This window comes from Canis aureus, chromosome 4 (assembly GCF_053574225.1).
Source record: "Canis aureus isolate CA01 chromosome 4, VMU_Caureus_v.1.0, whole genome shotgun sequence".
Lineage (NCBI taxonomy): Eukaryota > Metazoa > Chordata > Mammalia > Carnivora > Canidae > Canis > Canis aureus.
In genome coordinates, this window is record NC_135614.1 from 60,041,776 (window position 1) to 60,062,260 (window position 20,485).

At 41.4% G+C, this 20,485-nt stretch overlaps 1 protein-coding gene and 1 pseudogene across 12 annotated transcripts in view; one reads left to right on the forward strand and one right to left on the reverse strand.

Annotated features, from left to right (window-relative positions):
- Nucleotides 1-4,441: 4,441 nt before the first annotated feature.
- The window catches only part of LOC144312796 (zinc finger protein 12-like), a 163,765-nt gene continuing 147,721 nt past the window's right edge, over nucleotides 4,442-20,485 (reverse strand). For 8 of the 12 annotated variants that reach the window (XR_013378404.1, XR_013378405.1, XR_013378402.1 and 5 more), the window contains 3 exons: nucleotides 11,742-12,047; nucleotides 7,774-7,891; nucleotides 5,342-7,329 (listed from right to left, as the gene is read on the reverse strand). Coding sequence is in view for 5 of the 12 variants with exons in the window: in XM_077895863.1 (XP_077751989.1) it covers nucleotides 12,040-12,047 (8 nt within the window). In the remaining 7 variants the exon portion in view is untranslated. Of the gene's footprint in view, nucleotides 4,593-5,341; nucleotides 7,330-7,773; nucleotides 7,892-10,799; nucleotides 11,024-11,741; nucleotides 12,048-20,485 lie in introns of those variants that run through there. The other 4 variants (XM_077895864.1, XM_077895865.1, XM_077895862.1 and 1 more) reach the window with 4 other exon arrangements.
- Nucleotides 5,577-12,116, forward strand: LOC144312797 (G2/mitotic-specific cyclin-B1-like; annotated as a pseudogene).

Consider the following 20,485-nt stretch of genomic DNA (forward strand, 5'->3'; position numbering starts at 1 on the left):
GTTTAAGTAACTTTGTTTAAAGTCATGCAGTTGGTAGATGATAGAATTCTGGTCCAGATATTCTGTCTCCAGATCTCTAAGCCTATGTTGTCCAACATGGCAGCTACCAGGCAGGTGTGGTTAGTGAGCACTTGGAATGTGGCTAGCCCAAATTGAGATGTGCCACCAGTGTAAAATGCACACTGGTTTTTGAAGACTTCAAAAGAAAAAAGAGAATGTAAAATATCCTAATAAGTGCTTATATCCTTACATGTTGGAATTTTAATATTTTATATAGTGGGTTAAAGAAAATAGATTCTTTAAAAAAAAAGATTTTAGTTATTTATTTTAGAACTAGAAAGAGAGAGAGAAAGGAAGGAAGAGAGAGTCGGTGAGCAGGGAAAGGAACAGAGGGAGAGGGACAGTGGACTCCATGCTGAGCGCAGAGCCTGACATGAGGATTGATCCTATGACCCTGAGATCAAGACCCAAGCCAAAATCAAGAGTCAGATGCTCAACCAACTGAGCCACCCACATGCCCCCAAAATATATTATTGAAATTAATTTCGTTTGTTTCTTTTTACATTTTAAAATGTGACTGCTAGAAAATTTAAAATTACATATGCAACTGATGTTATATTTCTACTAGACAGAACTAGTTTAAGCTATATAATCATAAGGGATTGGTAAAGGATTATGGTTGTGAAATCTCAGCTCATCTTCTGTTTAAGGTCCCCAAGACCACCTCCAGGTTCAGTGATTCCACAAAACAAGGAGGATCCACAAAACACAGCATATAGTCATACTCATGCTATGACTTATTACGGTGAAAGCTCACAAAGCCAAGACAGCAAATGGAATAGGTGCATGGGACAAAGTCTGGAGGAAACCAGGAACGAGTTTCCAAGAGTCCTCTCCCAGTTGAATCACACAGGATGTGCTTAGTTCCTCTAGCAATGAACTGTGACAACTCATGTAAAATGTTGTCTGCCAGCGAGGTTCATCAGAGACCCAGTGCCCAGGGCTTTTACCGGGGGATAGCCATGTAGGTAGGCATCCTCTGTTTAGCATGTGCCAAAACTCCAGACTCCCAGAAGGAAAGCAGGTGTTCAGCATGAACCACATTGTTTTAATCAACAGTTTGGGCATAGTGACCCACTCTTATCAATTCTGGGAATGGTGGGAATTCTCCTGAAACTAAAGTTTCCAAATGCCAACCAAGGGCCAACTATGCAAGCAGATCTTTCGAAGCATAGCAATCCTACTATGTTTACTCTTTTCTGCAGATATCCCAATTAAACTTCCACCAGGACCTGGCCTGGGACAATACCAGGTTTGTTGAGCTTACCTGACATGAAGTTAATGACTCTTACTTGCTTCAAAGTCAGCTTAGTGGGAGGACTTATAAAAAGGGGAAGAGCCCCTAGAGACTATCTCATTCAACCCTCCCATCTGAGAGCTAAGGCTCTGAGAGGCTGAGTGATTTCAGGTCTCACAGCAAATATAGGCACTATAAGAATCAAATCTAGGCTAAATGCAGTTCCAAACTTTCAGTGAGAAAGGTCCCTTCCATTCTTTTTGATGCCCTTATATATTACTAGAACCCCAAACTCTTTTTCCCATTTCTTAGTAAGGGAGCCCTACCTATGTCTGTGCTAGCCTCACTCCACCGACCTCCCTTCTTTCTAGGTTATTGTTGGGCTGGGAGATGGTAGAGCTGGAGAAGCAGTAACACCCTTCATAAACAATCACTTAACAGTGAACAACCCACATCCTACTTCCTGTGGGTTAACTAACAACGCACAAAACCAATGAGGACTAAAAGAAACTAGTAAACTCTAGAGCAGAACAACAAGATGGGGTGGGTAGCTTATCAGTGCCCCTCCCTTTCTCTCTTTTCCCAACAGGACCACAGCTTACAAATGGTCAGGTCAGGTCCTTGTCATTCCTACCCTTTCCCCAACTCAGAAGGTTCATGTCAAAGGGGCTTGTGAAGTCTACTTGAGAAGGTTTTGGAGTGATATGATAGTCTGGAGTCCTGATCCTATTTTAGTACATGCCATAGACCAGTCCCTTCTCTCTGAACCTTGCAGTCCCTCCAATTCAGACATGAGGAAATTAGAATTCTAGGGTTTTGCCCATCCTGGTCAGTCTATAAGGGTGTAGCTTCTCATGAACTGAACCTGGGGAAGGAGTCCATGAGGACAAATGGGGTGGTGCCCCGGAGAATCTGAGTTGGGTTATAGGGTTAGGGTGGACTGTGGATAAATCATACTGTTTCCTCCTTCATGGCTTTTATCACTCTCCAATGGCTATTTTGATTTGAAATGAGCTAGGACACTGAGTTCAGAGTCTGCATATCACCATGCCCATCCACATGCCCTGAAAGATGAGGAGGTTGGTTGGGCATTCATCTCTGGGGCCCTAAACTTCTATCCAGACGCGCTCTACCACCACCTGCCTGCATAACTTCAGCCAAAACAGATTCACCCCTCAGGGGCATGATCCTCCTCTGGGAAGTGATAAGTGGGGTCAATGCTTTCTGCTCTGCTTGCTCAGTAAGCCTTTTGGGGGAGTGCCAATAGTGTTGGAGCAGAAAGACACTAGAACATGAACTTCAACAAGAACAGAGATTTTTTTCCCCTTCCAATTCATTCTTTGTCTCCAGAGTCATGACTTGTTGGTGCCTTTTCCCCATATCACTTAGCTCTTAAACTAAACCAAGTATTCCATAGGCATATTAGTAAACAACAGGTCTTTATTAAGCATTTACCAGGTGCTAGGCACTGTCCCAACTGCTGAGGATTTGGGGATTCACAGTGAATGAGGAGTGATTCCAGCCCTCAAGAGGCTCAGAGTCTGGTAGAGAGGTGACTATAAACCTAGGCTGTGCTGGGTGATGGCTACTCTCCCGGGGAAAAGTCATAGCACAGAGAGGGAAACCTAACTAGCTCAGTGGCCACAGGGCCAGCTTCCAGGTGGAAGTAACTAGTAATCTGAGAAGGAGTAGGAGGTCTCCTTCATGGTGCAACACAGGGGAGAGTGTTTGGGGCCCAAGGAACCACTGGATCAAAGGCTGACTGGCCTCTTCCAGCTTTGATACTCTGTGCTCTTCATGGCTAAAGCAGAGAGCGCAAAGTGAAAAGGCATGAGAGGGAAGACTGGAGGGGTAAACAAGGGCAGATGGAGATGCGCTTTGGCAATGACCTTGGACTTTATCCCAAGGACAGCAGACAGAAGCAGCCTCTTTCCCCAGATCACTCTGTTTTGTTATTCTTTTATTACCTTTTCACAACTTTAAGTGACCTCATTCATTTATTTATCTACCTATCTAAAATCTATCCCATTCTCCCAACTAGAATGTAAACCACATGGGTGGGGACCAGGATTAAGGAGAAGAGATGAGGTGGATGGGGAAAGGGAAAGGCAAACATTTTAAATACCCATTGTCTGTGCTAAATACAGTGCAAGGCACCTTCTCAGATATTCTTGGAGGAGGGCCCCATTATTACCCCCATTTTACAAGGGAGGAAACTGAGACTCAGAGGGATGAATTACCTGCCCAAATTTATTAAATGTGTCTAATGTGGAAATGGGTCCTCTCTCCATTATGGAAGAGGGGTGATGGAAGGGGATAGGAGAGGAGAAAAGAAAGAGGAGGAGACCCATGGTGGGGAGAAAGGAGAAGGAAGTCAGGTGTGGGGGCCCTGGCACTCTGCCAGGCAAGGGCAATGGGCCCAGAGTTGTCCTTGCATCCCAGAAGGCTGACAGGGGATGTTTATGAGAAATCTCAACGTTCAGAAGGAGCATGACCTCCTAGCCTGCCTGTTCCTGCCCCGTGACTGCTCCTGGCTATAAACAGCCTGTTTATTAACCCCAGGAAACTGGCTCCTCTGCCACTTAGCTTTATCTCCTGGGATGGGCGGGCTTGGAAAGCGGGGTGGGGGGGGGTTGGGGGTGTGTGCCTGGCCCAGAGCGTCCAGACTGGGAGGAACGGCTGCTAGAAACTCAATGATCCTTGAAGAGTGAGGTCAAAGGAAGCCACAGAGAACACACGTTCTGTCTACATCCTCCCCCTTGCAGATTTGTCCAAGGCTGCATGGTGGGCTAATGGGCCCCAAAAACCTTTGACCCAATGGTTGCTACTTTAAGGGAATTAAAGCTTGATTCATCTCATTATTTTTCCTAATGACCACCATCATTAGAGCACTGTGGTGAAATCAAATGAAATAATGGTTATAAAGGCACTTGGCAAACTGAAACCCCCTGAGCACTTGATAATTTGTTCCCAGTCCAGTCCCTCATGCCTTCCCAATTATCAACCCCCTTCTTAATCCCTTAGGACAAACTCACACAGGAACACAGGCACACACACACACACACACACACACACACACACACTCTCACCAACCACATGCTTAATCACACATACCAAGTCTCAGCTGTGAAATGAGGGTTATAATAGTACTCACCTATGAGGTTGTTGGAAGGATTAATGAGTTACTTCTGTGAAGTGGGCACTGTGCCTGGCACCTCCATGTGCTCAGTGTTAGCTACAGCTATGCTGGGTGTCTCTTGAGAAATTCCATTAAAAACTTCCCACAGCAAGCGACCTGGAATGGGAATATTTTTGAATGGGGAACAAGAGGCGCGACAGGTATTTACTGGGGCAGGAATGAAAGGAAGTGGGTTTTACAGACAGTCTGAAAGACTGGAATGAGAACCAGAACCCTGTGGGATTTCTGGGAAAGGAGGATATGTCCAAACACAAGAGCTGAATGAAATGTCTTAGGACAGTCACAACTCAGAAAGAACAAAATAAACACCATCTCGTTCCAAGGCAAGTGGTAGGACATGGTGACCTTTCAAGGACACGGGAGCTGTGGCTATAATTGAAAGGTGTTGAAAACTAGCTGGACTCACAGGGCTCATCCTGCTGGTTGTCGCTGCCGAGTTGGTGAGTGCAGAGGATCCTTGCTCCCTTCACCTGGAACTTCCAGAAACTTCTCCCAGTGTTCCCATTAATATTGCCCTACCTTGAGTCTTGAAATATGTCCCTGTCTCTCCCATTCTCTCTTATTCTCATTGGAACTATGTTGTTTTTCAATAGTTTGGGAATTTTTATTCACTAAGCAATACATGATTACATTCTTCTTGTAAAATTAAAACTTGATAACTAAGGCAAAAATCCATTCCACCCCTTCTGTGTTCCATTTTTGTCACAACTCTTCTCCTCTCACATAATTAGCAGTCTGTTGATCCTTCCAGAATTTTCTCTGTGCACACACATGTATCACTTAAAATATATATGTGACAGCATTTTGTTGTTGTTGTTTGGCTTTTTTTCTCCTTTTTTCCCCTATAAATATTATGACACATTATTATTTTTATTATTATTTTAATTTTTATTTACTTATGATAGTCACACACACACACACAGAGAGGCAGAGACACAGGCAGAGGGAGAAGCAGGCTCCATGCACCGGGAGCCCGACGTGGGATTCGATTCCGGGTCTCCAGGATCGCGCCCTGGGCCAAAGGCAGGCGCCAAACCGCTGCGCCACCCAGGGATCCCATGACACATTATTATTGTGGTACAATTTGCTTTCCTCATACACTGTATGTGTTAGAAATCTGTCCATGTTAGCATTTTAAATCTACTTAATTATTAACCACTACACAATGTGGATGTTTTATGGTTTATTTGCTCGCTTCTCCTCTCACCCATCCTTTCACTGCTACAGACAATGCTTCCTGAACATCCTTCACACATCTTGTGCACATGTGATTTTATTTAGCTATGACAGAAATCTGGCAGTGGAATTATAGGTTTTTGGGGTATGAATGTCCTCTGCTGAATCTTAAGCATAAATTCTCCCTAGCCAGTTCCCTGGAGTCTTTTCTTGTGACTCTCAGGTACCATATCGAAAGCACCAGCTTCCTACTGCCAACTCCTTAGTGAGTATCTCCACTCAGGCCCTTTGCTCAGTCTCACAGAAGAAAAGTGACATGTTTTGTCCCCAGGCCAGTCCCTCATGCCTTTCTCCCTCCCCACAGCCTCTCCTCTAGAATATATGCTCACATTCTCCCTGTTGCCCGAACATGGAAACCTTAATCATAGCTTTCCCTTCTCTCTCCCCAACATCTAATGAGATGTCACATCCTATGGATTTTTATCTCATAAATGTCATTCAGTTCTCATTCCTTCTTTGGTTGTCTTTGGCTGGGATTTTTTTTAACAATCCCCTAACTAGTATCCTTGTCCCCTTACGCAATGCGGTAACTTAATCTTCATAAAGCACAGGTCATGTCATTCTCTTGGATTGGTTCCTTCCTGAATACAAAATCTAGTAGGACCTCCCTGGCTTGCTATTCCCAGACTTCTAGTTTCGAACTCTTCAGATTCTTCCTTTTTCACCCTCTAGGCACACTGATCCCCTTGCATTTGCAAATGTACTTGTGTTTCTTGACTCCAGGACTTTTTTTCCATGTTTCTCTCCTAGAAGTCTCTTTCCAAGTTCTGCCTGTTGAAGGTCTACCATCCCTATTTGGTCCTGTCAAACCAACGTAAAGGATGTGGATTCCAGTGTTCTTCTACAGGTGGCCAGTTTCTTAACTCTCTGACCATTGATTGTCTTTACTGTAAAAAGGATGACACCTTCTAGGTCTACGGGGGAACTTTTTTTTTTTTTTTTAAAGATTTTATTTATTTGAGAGAGAGGAAGCATGAATGAGTGCATACAAATAGGCAGGAGGGGCAGAGGGAGAGGGAGAAGCAGGCTCCCCATTGAGCAGAGAGCCAGACACAGGGCTTGATCCCCAATCCCCAATCCCTGGATCCCCAGGATCATGATCTAAGCTGAAGGCAGACACTCAATGACTGAGCTACCCAGGTGCCCCACCCGGGGAATTTCTAATAAATGCATATAAAGCAATTAGCACAGTGCCTCTTACAAAGTAAATGCTAAACACACCTTAACTCTCACTGTTATCAAGTCTCTTTTATAAAGTCATGCTTAGTCTTGCTGCAAAGTGACTTTCTGCCTTCCTGGGCTTTCTCTATTCTGGTGGTCATTTAGTCATTCTGTTATTTATGTACAAGTCTGTCCTCATACCTGATAATGACCCCTGAGGGGCAGGGATCCTCCTATTTATTTCTGCATAGTGTGCCAGCACAGTGCCTAGAACTGAATAGAATGTGGGGAGAACATTTTACTGTTGTCAACTTTGGAAGTGCTGGGAAATGAAGCAAGCCAACTGTGTTGAAGACAGCTTTGAATCCCACCTTAGCACTCACTGGTTGGTGAGAATCTGTATACGTCACTTATCATCCTCACATCGTTTCCTTACCTAGAAAATGCAGAAAATATTAATATATACCTCACAAGCTTGGGATGAGCTTATGTTCGCCAAAGAACTTTCTAGGGTTTTTTTTTTTGTTTTTGTTTTTCTTTTAAACATTAGCATGTCTTCTCACAGTGGTCTGCTTCCCTCTTGTGGATAAAATTCAAACTGCATCTTAAACTCCTAATCTAGAAGCCAGGCGTTTATCCCAGCATTTAGATTACTCAAAAACTGAAAGCAAACCAGGCCTCCAAATACGAGTTTGGCTAAATATATCGTAGCACATCTACGCGGAGAAATATAATCAAGCCATTTTAATATAATGAAATAGATGTTGATGGTGTACTGCTAAGTAAAACTCTAATTATAAACGTATAAACTACGCCCCATTTTTTGTAAATACCTATACATATATGAAAGGATAACCCATTAAATGTTAATAGTGTTTACCCCGGCAGTGGAATTATCAGCTGCTTTTCACTTTCTTCTTTACAGTTGTATGTCCGATTTCTCACAATAAGCATGAATTACTGCTCTTAGAACACAGCTCCTTTAATTGTTGGGGAACCTGTCAGTAAAACCAGATACCCACGAGTTACCTGTTGTGACAAGCCAATCTGGGTCGGGGAGTACTCTGAGTCATGTTTTTAAAAAATATTTTATGCTCTGGTACAACGCATGCACAAACACAGTAAGCTAACGCTGGAGTCAGCCCAAGATATGAGGACCTCAGAGAGTGGCAGTGTCAACAGGCATTTATCTGCTCCTTGGGCCTGCTCCAGGAGCTCAGGGCACAGCAAGAACCGCCTTGGGCAGAGGGGTGGAAATGTCCCTGGAGGAGGTGGCAAATGAGTGAGGTATGCATTTGTTCAGTGTTTACTCAGCATTTCTCAAAGATTCAAACCCTGAGGGCCATTTGACAGACATCCAGGACATATGAGGTCTATACAGTTTAAGTTTTTTAAAAATCACTATATAAGACAAAATTTAAATGATAAAAAAGCAATACTCTCATATCAGAAGAAAAGCTGATGATAATGGTTTCAATCTTTAACCAAGGCCTGTATATCTGACTCCATGAGGGAAGGTCAGTTCTGCTTCCAGTTGTTTTTTTTTTTTTTTTTTTTTTCTGTTTGCCATATTAGAAAGTCTGAACTTAAAACTGTACATCAGAAGTCACTACAGAAAACAGTATGGTGGTGCTTCCAAAAATTAAACATAGAATTACCATATAATCAAACAATTCCACTTCTAGGCTAAACAAACTGGAACCAGGGACTCAAACTTGTGCTCTTAATCACTGAGTTATACAACTTCCCTAGGTGTCCAGAGAGTTTTTAAAACTTAAATGACAGAAACGGACATTTTAGTTAGTACCAGGGGGCAAGTGAAAATCTAAATGACAGCTACATTTGGGGGCTCTGGTGAGAATAACCGTTTATGGAGCCATGAGTATATTGGGCAGGCTAAAAAAAGGCTTGGTGCCTTTGGTGCAAACATCATTATTTACAAGATTTCCATGGCTTGCAGATATTATCTTGATTCTTCAATGTTTGGACAGAAGAAGGGTAGGAGGAAACTGCAAAATAAACTCTGGAGTATAGGCCAACTCTGCTGCTTACACAAGTCTGTGACTTAGAATTCTGAGATCCCACTCTGTTTAATGGAAATTAGGCTCCTTGTGTTCCTTCTCAAGTGTTTAGGAAGGGCTCCAGGACTATAGCACCTCCTTGTGCATGGGGAATGGGTGTGCTTTCCTGGGGGGATCCCCAAGCCACTTGGGCACCAGTGTGGAGGAGTTAGAGGGCTGGACTAGGTCAGTACAAAAACCTCTGTTTAGGTGCTACGGAGGACCTGCTGTTGACCCGCAGGCCTTGGTCGCTCCCGCGCTCTCCTCTACCCCAGTGAAGACGTGCCCATGGCGCTCCGGGTCACCAGGAACACAAAAGTTAATGTTGAAAATAAGGTGAAGATAGGTATGGCAGGGGCAAAGCGGATGCCTCTGGCCTTTGCTGCAGCCTCCAAGCCCTGCCTGAGGCCAAGAACTGCTCTGGGAGACATTGGTAACAAAGTCAGTGAACAACCACAGGCCAAACTGCCTCTGAAAAAGGAAGCAAAAACTTCGGTTCCTGGAAAAGTCATTGCTAAAAAAATACCAAAGCCTTTGGAGAAGGCACCCAAGCCTGTCCCCTATACCTGTGCCAGAACAAGAGCCAGAACTTGAGCCAGTTAAAGAAGAAAAACTTTCACCAGAGCCTATTTTGGTTGATACTCCCTCTCCAAGCTGGATGGAAACATCTAGATGTGCCCCTGCAGAAGAATATCTGTGTCAGGCTTTCTTTGATGTAATTCTTGAGGTGAATGATGTAGATGCAGAAGATGGAGCTCATCCAAACCTTTGTAGTGAATATGCGAAAGATATTTATGCTTATCTGAGACAACTTGAAGAAGAACAAGCAGTCAAACCAAAATACCTACTGGCTTGTGAAGTCACTAGAAACATGAGAGCTATCCTAATTGACTGGCTAGTACAGGTTCAAATGAAATTCAGGTTACTGCAGGAGACCATGTACGTGACTGTTTCCATTATTGATCGGTTCACGCAGAAGAACTGTGTGCCCAAGAAGATGCTGCAGCTGGTTGGTGTCACTGCCATGTTTATTGCAAGCAAATATGAGGAAATGTACCCTCCAGAAATTGGTGACTTTGCCTTTGTGACTGACAACACTTACACTAAACACCAAATCAGACAGATGGAAATGAAGATTCTAAGATCTTTAAATTTTGGTCTGGGCCACCCTCCACCCCTGCATTTCCTTCGGAGAGCATCTAAGATTGGAGAGGTTGATGTTGAGCAACATATTTTGGCCAAATACCTGATGGAACTATCTATGTTAGACTACGATATGGTGCACTTTCCTCCTTCTCAGATTGCAGCAGGAGCTTTTTGCTTAGCGCTGAAAATTCTCAATAATGGTGAATGGACGGGGATCCCTGGGTGGCGCAGCGGTTTAGCGCCTGCCTTTGGCCCAGGGCGTGATCCTGGAGACCCGGGATCGAGTCCCGCGTCAGGCTCCTGGTGCATGGAGCCTGCTTCTCCCTCTGCCTGTGTCTCTGCCTCTCTCTCTCTCTGTGACTATCATAAATAAAAAATAAAAATAAAAAAAATAATGGTGAATGGACACCAACTCTACAGCATTATCTGTCTGTCATACACTGAAGAATTCCTTCTAAATGTTCTAAAGAATATAGTCATGGTGAATCGTGGGCTTACAAAGCACATGACAATCAAGAACAAGTATGCCACCTCTAAGCATGCTAAGATCAGCACTCTGGCACAGCTAAATTCTGCAGTAGTTCAAGATTTAGCCAAGGCAAAGGTGTAACTTGTAAACATGCATTGAAGTATTGTAATATCTGCAAATAAAATTGGCACCATGTGCCATCTATATATATTATATATTACCTTTACTTACTTTTAATAAAGCTTGTGGTCCTTTTTAAACAAAACAAACAAACAAACAAAACCTCTGTTTAGGGACACCTGGGTAGCTTAGCAGTTGAGCATCTGGCTTCAGCTTAGGGTGTGATCCTAGGGTCCGGGATCAAGTCTCACATCAGGCTCCTTGCAGGGAGTCCGCTTCTCCTTTTGCCTATGTCTCTGCCTCTCTCTGTGTGCGTCTCTCATGAATAAATAAATCTTTAAAACAACAACAACAACAAAAACCGCTCTGTTTAGACCCAGTTATTGTGCAATTTTCTTCCCTAGCTGACAATCTCCAGATGGGGGCAAAATCTGGGGAAATTCAGTATTTGTTTGGGATCTTCCATTTGGGTTCAGAAAGTGAGTAAAACCCTGTGGAGAAAGTGCATATGGTTTCCCTTCAGCTGTATGGCAGAAAAGTTCTTGGGATAGATAACAAATTGATGACTGGGCCCTCAGAACACTTGTCTGAGGGTACACTGAAGATACCTAGTGCGTATCATTCCAGGCTGTTCCCCCTTCATGACTCTAAAGCCTGAATTTTCGAACCTGTTAGATGATAATAAAAATGACACAACTTGGGCAGCCTGGGTGGCTCAGCGGTTTAGCACCGCCTTCAGCCCAGGATGTGATCCTGGAGACCCGGGATTGAGTCCCACGTCAGGCTCCCTGCATGGAGTCTGCTTCTCCCTCTGCCTGGGTCTGTCTGTCTGTCTCTCTCTGTCTCTCATGAATAAATAAAGAAAATCTTTGAAAAAAATAACACAACTTGAGATTTCCTTTCAGGGGTAAGACATCAAGCCTATCACAGTCCACCTGCCCTCCTTCCATTACATTCTCATGTCACTGCTCTCGTGATTCTCCTATACTCCCTTCACTCTCAACACCAGGAGCCCACGTTCCTAGTCCTTTACTGAGAATGTCTTGTACCCACCTGGTAGAACAGGTGTTTCTCCTATTCTTCAATCTTGTTCCTCTTTTGAACATCAGTCTTAATAGGAGTCAATGGCTCACCAATCTGTTTAGAAGGTACTTGGAAAATGAGGTGAGGTTACTGTGGAATGGGCCATCAGCTTCTTCTTCTTATATCTAGACACACGTGTTCTATAAAGGCTAAATGTACAGTGAAGATCCCAGATTTCAAGGCCTGGCTCATTCTTGGGCCTGAGAATATCCTTCTTTCTCTCTCCTTTACTTCAGAGGAAGGCTGTGGTTGGGAATGCTGGATCCCCCTATGAGACTTCAGAACACAAAACAGACATTTATGCTGAAAATTGACGAAACAAGGGAAGGAAAACAGAAGAAAGAGGAAGGCACGAGTAGGGTAGTAGAGGACTGGGGAAGCTTTGGAAATATTTTGACAAAGTAAATGAGTTATCTTTGTAAAGTGAATTATGGAATTAAATCAGTAATTTAAAAGCTTCTAGAAAACAAAAAGTACTAGGCCCAGATGGCTTTACTGGTGAATAATAGTAAGCATTTAGGGAGTAAATAATACCAATTATTCATGACATCTCTCAGAAGACAGAAGCAAAGACAGTACCTCTGAATTCATTTTATGAAGCAAGCATTATGCTATACCAAAGCCAGGTACAGACATTATAAGAAAACAAAACTGCAGGCAGCCCGGGTGGTTCAGTGGTTTAGTGCTGCCTTCAGCCCAGGGCCTGATCCTAGGGACCTGTGATTGAGTCCCACATTGGGCTCCCTGCACGGAGCCTGCTTCTCCCTCTGCCTGTGTCTCTGCCCCTCTCTCTCTGTGTCTCTCATGAATAAATAAATAAAAACTTAAAAAAAAATAAAACAAAACTGCATGTCAGTATCTGTTATGAACACAGACACAAAACTCTTAACCAAAATATTAGCAAATACAATCAAGCAATAAGTAAAAAGGATCATATATCATGATTAGGTAGAGTTCGTTCCAGGAATGCAAGGCTGGTCCAACACTCATAAAACAATGTAATTAGCCCATCTTACTAACAGACAGAATCACAAAAACTATGTGATCACATCTATAGATGCAGGAAATGCATTCAACAAAATTCAACATATGCAACAAACACTCTATAAAAACTCCAAATAGATGAGAACTGGTACTTTTAGACAAAGGACTATTTATCAGTACTAAAAGGAAATGATCTATCAAGCCATGAAAGGACACAGAGGAATTCAAAATGCATTATTACTAAGTGAAAGAAGCCAACCTGAAAGGGCTATATACTGTTAGATTCCAATTATGTGACATTATAGAAAAGCCAAAACTCTAGAGACAGTAAAAAGATAGGTTAGTATTTGTGAGGGTGTTAAAGGGAGGAGGGTAAGATGAATTGGCAGATAATAGAATTTTTTAGGGCAATGAAACTATTCTGTATGAAACTATAATAGTGAATACATGTCATTTTACATTCATAAAAAGCTATAGAATACAGAGTATTCAGAGTGAACCCTACGGATTTTGAATGATTATGACGTGTTCCTGTAAGTTCATCAATTGCCACAAATGTACCACTGGTATGTGATATTAATAGCAGTGAAGGCTGTGCACTGTGGGAGCTCTCTGTGCTCTCTGCTTAATTTTTCTGTTAACCTAAAATTTCTCTAAATAACAAAATCTATAAAAAATAACTGGTACATCCATACAATGGAATACTATCCAGTGACAAAAGGAAACGAGTTAACAAGCCACACAAAAACATGGATGCATCTTAAATGCATACTGTTAAGTGAAAGAAGCCAAGCAGCAAGGCTGTATACTGTATGTTTCCATTTATAGGACTATGGAAAAGAAAACTAATACAGACAATAAAAATATCAGTGGTTTTCAAGAATTCAGAGAGGGGAGGTGAATTGAATAGATGAAGCACAGGTGATTTTTAGGATATGAAATTCTTCTGTATGACACTATAATGGAGAGTATACATGACGCTGTCAAATTGTCAAAACCCATAGAACTTTAAGCACAAACCATGAACTTGAATGTAATCAATTAAAAACAATTTGGGCAGTAGGAGAATTTCAGGATGGAGTTTAGACTGACAAAAGAATCTGTGTTACACATGTAACAAGTAGCCTCACTGCAGGGGTTGAGGGGAAAACATATTGGCTTAACTTGGGAAATAAGCAGAAGAATAAGTCTAGAGGCAAATAAACATAAACACTGTACCCCAGTTGCTAAAGTTATCTTCCACAGGGGAATAGGATAATAATTCTGAACCACTACACATGTATACTGGAATTGAACAATTAAATAAATGGGTGGCAGATGGGGGAGCTAGGTTGGGGAAGGTTAGGATGGTCTGGATGGTTTTGGATTAGAGCTGGAGACAGTGTGAAATTGTGTTTCACTTACTGTAGATACACATAGATACATACAGGGATATTAATAGATATGTGGATATACAGGAGTTAGTATAAACACATATATTTATTTCCTCTTTCAGTTGATAGGCCTAGAAGCTGTGACACTCCAGGAGCAACAAGTGTACCCAGTACCAGATCTGGGTTTCATTTATATATATAACAGTTTGAGATACAATTCACATATATACAATTACCCATTTGTGGTATTTATGTGGTTTTATTGTGGTGCAACCATCACCATAGTTATTTTTAGAATATTTTCATCGCACCCTCAAACCCTGTGCCAATGAGCAGTTACTCCCTATATCTCCCCAACCTTCCCATCTCTAGACAACCACCAATATACTTTGACACTGAATTTACTTAATTTAGACATCTCATATAAATGGAATATTGCAATGTGTGGTCCTTGATCCAATAGCATTTTCGAGGTTCATCCATGTTGTATGATGTATTCACTTTTTTCACATCCAAATAATATTTTATAATATGTAATATGTATATGCCAGCTTTTATTTATCATTCATCAGTTTGTAGACAGGCTCTTTCCATTTTTTGGCTACTATGAATAATGCTATGAACATTTGTGCACCAGTCTTTGTGTGGGTATATGTCTCCACTTCTCTTAGGGTAAATACCTAGGAGTACAATTAATCTTTTGAGGAGCTGTCAGACGGTTTTCCAAAGCAGCTGCTTTTTTTACATTACTATTAGCAAAGAAGTATATGAGGATTCCAGTTTCTATATATCCTTTCCAACATTTTCTCTTGTCCATTTTTTCAATTACAGACATACTAGAGGGTGAGATGGTATCTCATTGTGGCTTTGCTTTGTATTTTCCTCATGGCTAATGGTGTTCAGCCTCTTTTCATGGCCTTATTGGTCAACTGTGTATCTTCTCTGGAAAAGCATCTATTCGGATCCTTTATCTATGTTTTTTTTTTTTTTTTTTTTTTTAAGATAGAGAGCATGTATGCAAGTTGGGTGGGGTGGAGGAGCAGAGGGAGACAGAGAGTCTTAAGCAGGCTCCATGCCCAGCATAGAGCCTGATGAAAGGCTCGATCTCATGACCCTGAGATCATGACCTGAGCTGAAACAAGAGTCAGAGGCTTAACTAACTGAACTATCCAGGAGCCCTCCTAGATCTACTTTTAAGTTGGATTATTTTTCTTTTCAATGGGAACTCTGTATATTCTAGATACAAGTCCCTTATAATCTATATAATTTTCCAAAATTTTGTCCGATATCTACTTGCTTTCTTTTTTTTCTACTTGCTTTCTTGATAGTGTCCTTTGAAGCACAAAATTTTTAAATTTTTATAATACCCAATTCATCTTTTGTTAAACTTTGTTTATTATGCTTTTGGCGTCATATTTAAGTATCCATTGTCTTATGCAAGGTTATGGAGATATGCCAAATGAGCTGTCACTAGACTGGGGATTATAAGAACTTAATTTCAGAAGTAGCAGCATTTATATCTGTGTTAAAGTTCATACCTTATATGTTAAAACCAAAGGCAGGTGAATGAAAGTCTTAATAATGAAGAAATTTCAAGGGAGTAGATAAAGGAAGTAGTAGTCTTGATCTCCCCACCCCATCTCATGCACCTTACATTTTCTACTTTCATCTCCAAGCCAGTAAATGCTTCTGACTCCCCTGATCAAATAAGCTTCCTTTTCCCTCGTAAGTTCTGGTACATCAGGGTTTCAGGTTTATTTTATGCTTTTGTCAGGCAACCAAGAAGATATTACTACTCTTGCTCTGCGTGTTCAGGTTCAAAAAATAAGCCACATGCGTAAAAAAACCTTTCTAATCAGTAAGTGAAAATTCTTTTTATTGTTAAATTGTTGGATTATGTGAGTTCTCTAGTACCACCTGGACAAAATTCTGTTGACTGTTTCCATGGTGCTATGGTTTTAAGATTATAATCCATTGGTGGTTTAGTTGTCAAAGAGGTTACAGGCAGCCTCACCCTCATCTTTGGTCTCCTGTGTCTGGGATTTCAGATGTGGCTGGCTGGTATTTCCAAGCCAAGTGATACCTTCTTAAAGAAAGTAAACACAGCCCACCTGTGGGTTCATATGACCTACTTTGTAAGGAAAAGACAGCCACGAAAACCATCCTTATGCTCAATAAGGTAGGCAAGTTCCCGTGAGGAGAGAGGACATTTAAAAAGTACCTTGGGTAAGTTTTTTTTTTAAGAAAGAGAAGCAGCCCATTGGTTACTAGGCTTTGATGCCTAGTGGAAAAAGAGGCAAATATGGAAAGAGTGGTCAATATGTCCCTACAAGGAACCTATCTTAGAATACAAGGTGGTGACTCTTTTCAAGGGCCAATGCTGAATGATAGTATAACTCCCTGGAAGAGAAGAGAACTCAGCAGAATTCTGTCCTGCAGCCAACCAGGGTCGAAAGGAAAACTGGGAGAGAAAGGGATATACATCTGGGTCTTTCATCAGGGTTTGTCTTACTCAAGGGAATTTGCTGTTCTATGAAGTGAACAAAGGGTAAGACCCTTGGCTTCAAAATGTTTCTAAAATCACTCTAATCCCAGACTCATGGTATCCACCCTGCTATATTTCCCCTGCACACCCTCCATTAACATGTGCATTCCATCTGCTAAACTAACAGAAATACATTACAGAAAACCTTTCTCATGTGTCTCACCTAAATACATCATTCTACCCTTGGAACATCCCTCCTTCAGAGCGTTACTCAGACTTCATGCCATTCTTCACTCTATCTTCTTCTCCGGGTATATCGTGTTCAAATCTTCATACACTTAAGTCTTCCCAATCCTGCTAATTCTGTCTTTTTCCATCATGCCCTGTGTATGGAGAGGTTTCAGGATGCTTCCCAGATAATTTTTTTGAAAAATAAAAAAATTTAAATTTAAATTTAAATTCAATTAGCCAAGTAATTCACGTGGCCAAGTAATTTCTATTAAAGAAAAAGGAAAGGGGCCAGAAACCTCTTACCTTGCCTTGTTGGTTCTAAATTTTGTTCCACTTCATGGGGCTTCCTCAAGAACTTCTAGTGGATGATTTCATTTGCAGAGGATACCATTTGTGGATTCTCCAGCATGCAAACTGACAGTCAAGTTTTTATATAGGTTTGATTCCATTATTTGAAGTAGTTTCCCTGTTATTAACATATTATACTCTATGGTACATTTGTTGCAATAAATGAACCAATATTGATACATTATTATTAATTAACTGAAGTCCATGCTTTATCCAGATTTCTTTGGGTTTTATCTAATGTCTTCTTTCTGTTCCAGGATTCCCTACAGGATACTACATTACATTTAGTCATCATGTCTCCTTATGCTCCTTTTGGCTGAGGCAGTTTCTCTGACTTTCCTTGTTTTTATAACCCTGACAGTTTTGAAAAGGACTGGTCAGGTACTTTGTGGAAAGTCCTTCTACTGAGATTTTTCTGATATTTTCCCCATGCTTAGACTGTAGTTATGCATTTTAGGGAGGAAGATGACAGAGGCAAAGTACTACTTCATCATATTATAGCAAGGGTACATGATATCAATATAACTCATCAGTGTTGACATCAACATTGATCATCTGAGGTAGTGTTTGTCATGTTTCTCCACTGTAAAGTTACCATTTTCCCCTCTCTACATCATCCACCATCCAGGTCATTATTTACAGCAAACACTTAAGGACTGCAAAGCTATGCTCTCCATTCTTGAGGGCAGAGATTCTACTGGTTTTTAAACTACCTGTTATTTCCTCAGTGGTTGCTCTAGGGCTTAGACAGTATCTCTTAATTTGTCATAATAGCCTTCAGACTAATATTAATCTGAAGATATATGGAAAATTTGCTCCACTCCCCCCACTTTATGTTATTGTTGTCACATACATTGTATCTCTATATATTGAAACCCAACAATATAGTGTTAAATTGTTGCCTTACATAATTTTGCCTTTTGAAGAAACCAAGAGAAGAGAGTACACATGCAAATACTTCCCTGTAACTTTTCTTCTACCCTCTTTTTATTGTAAAATGTGTAATTATCTCTTTATAATACAGACCCAGCAGTTCAATTGTTGGAAGCAGATTTATGGAGATATAGTTCATATATCACACAAGTTGCCCACTCAAAGCATATAATTCAAGGGTTGCAGTGTATGCACAAACACAGGTCACCATCCTCTTCAGAAAGACATTCTATACCCCTGAGCTATCCTCTCCTTCTAACCTCTTGGAATCTGCCTTCCTCTCTAGTTTCCATGGCAGTGGTTTGTTCTGTGACCTCAATTCTCTGCAAGATGCAAGAAGAGTTGTTGATTTCCAGTTTGTTCAGATTGTTTTTCTGCTTGTAAAAATCAGATTGGTAACTCCAAGACTTCCCTGCATCAGACAAAAACCAGAAGCCTGCTCAGTTAATTTTTCTTCATTCTTCTCTCTTGCTGTTCTCAGATTGTATGCTAACAATCTAGCTTCATATTTATTGAGTCTTCTGCCAACTTAAATCTACTGTTGAGCCCCTATAATGAATCTTCATTTCAGGTACTGTTACCTTTCAATGCCAGAATTTCTACTTGGCTCTTTCAAATAATGTTTACCTACTGATATTCTCTATTTGAAGAATTACTGTCATGATCCTAATCTAATTTCCTCTAGCTTTTTGAAACTATAATGGCTTCTCTGGGGTCTTTGCCATAGAATTTCAAAATTTGGGCCACCTCAAAGTCGTTTCTATTACCATTGTTTTTCCTGTATAAGGGTGATAGTCTGTTTCTCTGTATCTCTCATAGTTTTTGAGATAATACAGTGTGGCAATCTTGGATATGATACATGCCTCTCAGAGCTCATTGATGTTACTCCATTTTGTTAATTTTGTTAGTTGGCTTAATGGCTTCCCTGGATTAATTTTTGTGGAGTCTATTTTCCCTGACAGTGTGTAGCCTCTGATGTCAGTACTCAGTCTCCCCATGTGCTTTCTAGAGGTCACCCTGGCTCAAAAAACTTAAAAATGTTCAGCCAGTGATGGGTCAGAGGTTGTGCTTAAGCCCCTGGAGCCAGCAAGGCTTTCACTTTCAAGTCTGCCCCACATCTGACAGTGATTAGTGCCTTTCAAGTGCCCTCTCTGGTTGGTCCTTAATAATCCATGTGATACCGAGACATGTGCATAGCCTTCCAGACAGTGAATATTGAACTGTAATCTTACAGGGCACTTTTTAGCTATCTCCCTGGTTCTTTCTGATAAACTTCTGGATGGCCTGCTGTTTCCTTTGCTGTTGTTTTATAGGCCCATTAGAATTGTAATTGCTTACAACTAAGACCTCTATTTTCAACAATGCCTAAGTCATGCATTCCTCCCACTATGTACCAGATAAAGTCAGCTCCTTCTGTGGAGCTGTGGAGCTTCCTGCTCTCCCGTCTTGCATCTCTCTCTGGATAGCTGTCTAATCTATTGCACTGGAGCAATAGAGGAGGTGGAAGGGGCAGCCTATTTTTCCTGGAGTAACACATCTATCCTACAAATGGAGCTGAGGGAACTTCTTGGCTTCTCTTGGCACAGAAACTCCACCCTACAAGTGGGATTTTGGAAGAGGAATGGGAGCCCAAGGTTCACTCCTTCCAGGATAGAACTTCTGCTTTGTAAATGGGACCTGGGAGAATGATAGCTTGCTGTCCTTTCATCTAGCCCCCTGGCATGAAACATCTGCCCTACAGACTAGAGTATGGGGGGAGGGATCAGGGCCCCAATATTCTTCACCTCCCTTGCCTTAGGTAGGGCATCTGTTGTACAAACAGGAGCTAGGTTGGGCATGGAAGCCCCAGTTTTCTTAGCTGTAGGTGACTAAAATTGAGCTTCTGTAATATGAAGCCAAGGTGGCAGATGAGGTTCTCCTTTGAGGATATCAGGCTTGAATGAGATTTCAGTCCCTTAATAGGATCTTTTTTTCTGAGTCCTTTTACTTCACTGAAAAGGTTTATCATGTTGTTGATATTTAAAGTCTTTTAGGGGCACCTGGGTGGTTCGGTCAGTTAAGTGTCTGACTCTTGGTCTCAGCTCAGGTCTTGATCTCAGGGATATAAGGTTAGGCCCCATGTTGGGCTCCACACTGGGCATGGAGCCTACTTTGAAAAAATAAAAAATAAAGTCTTTTAAGTTATTATCTTATTATTTGAAGTCTAGAGTAGTTGGTTTTTCTTTAATTTTGTAAGATTCCAAATGTCAACTCTATTTGCTTTCATTTTGGCTTGTCAATCATTAGTTTTGCCTGAGTTTCTCTTTCTTGTAACAGCTGGCCAAAGGAAGCTAATATCAATCAGCAAATATTACCAATAT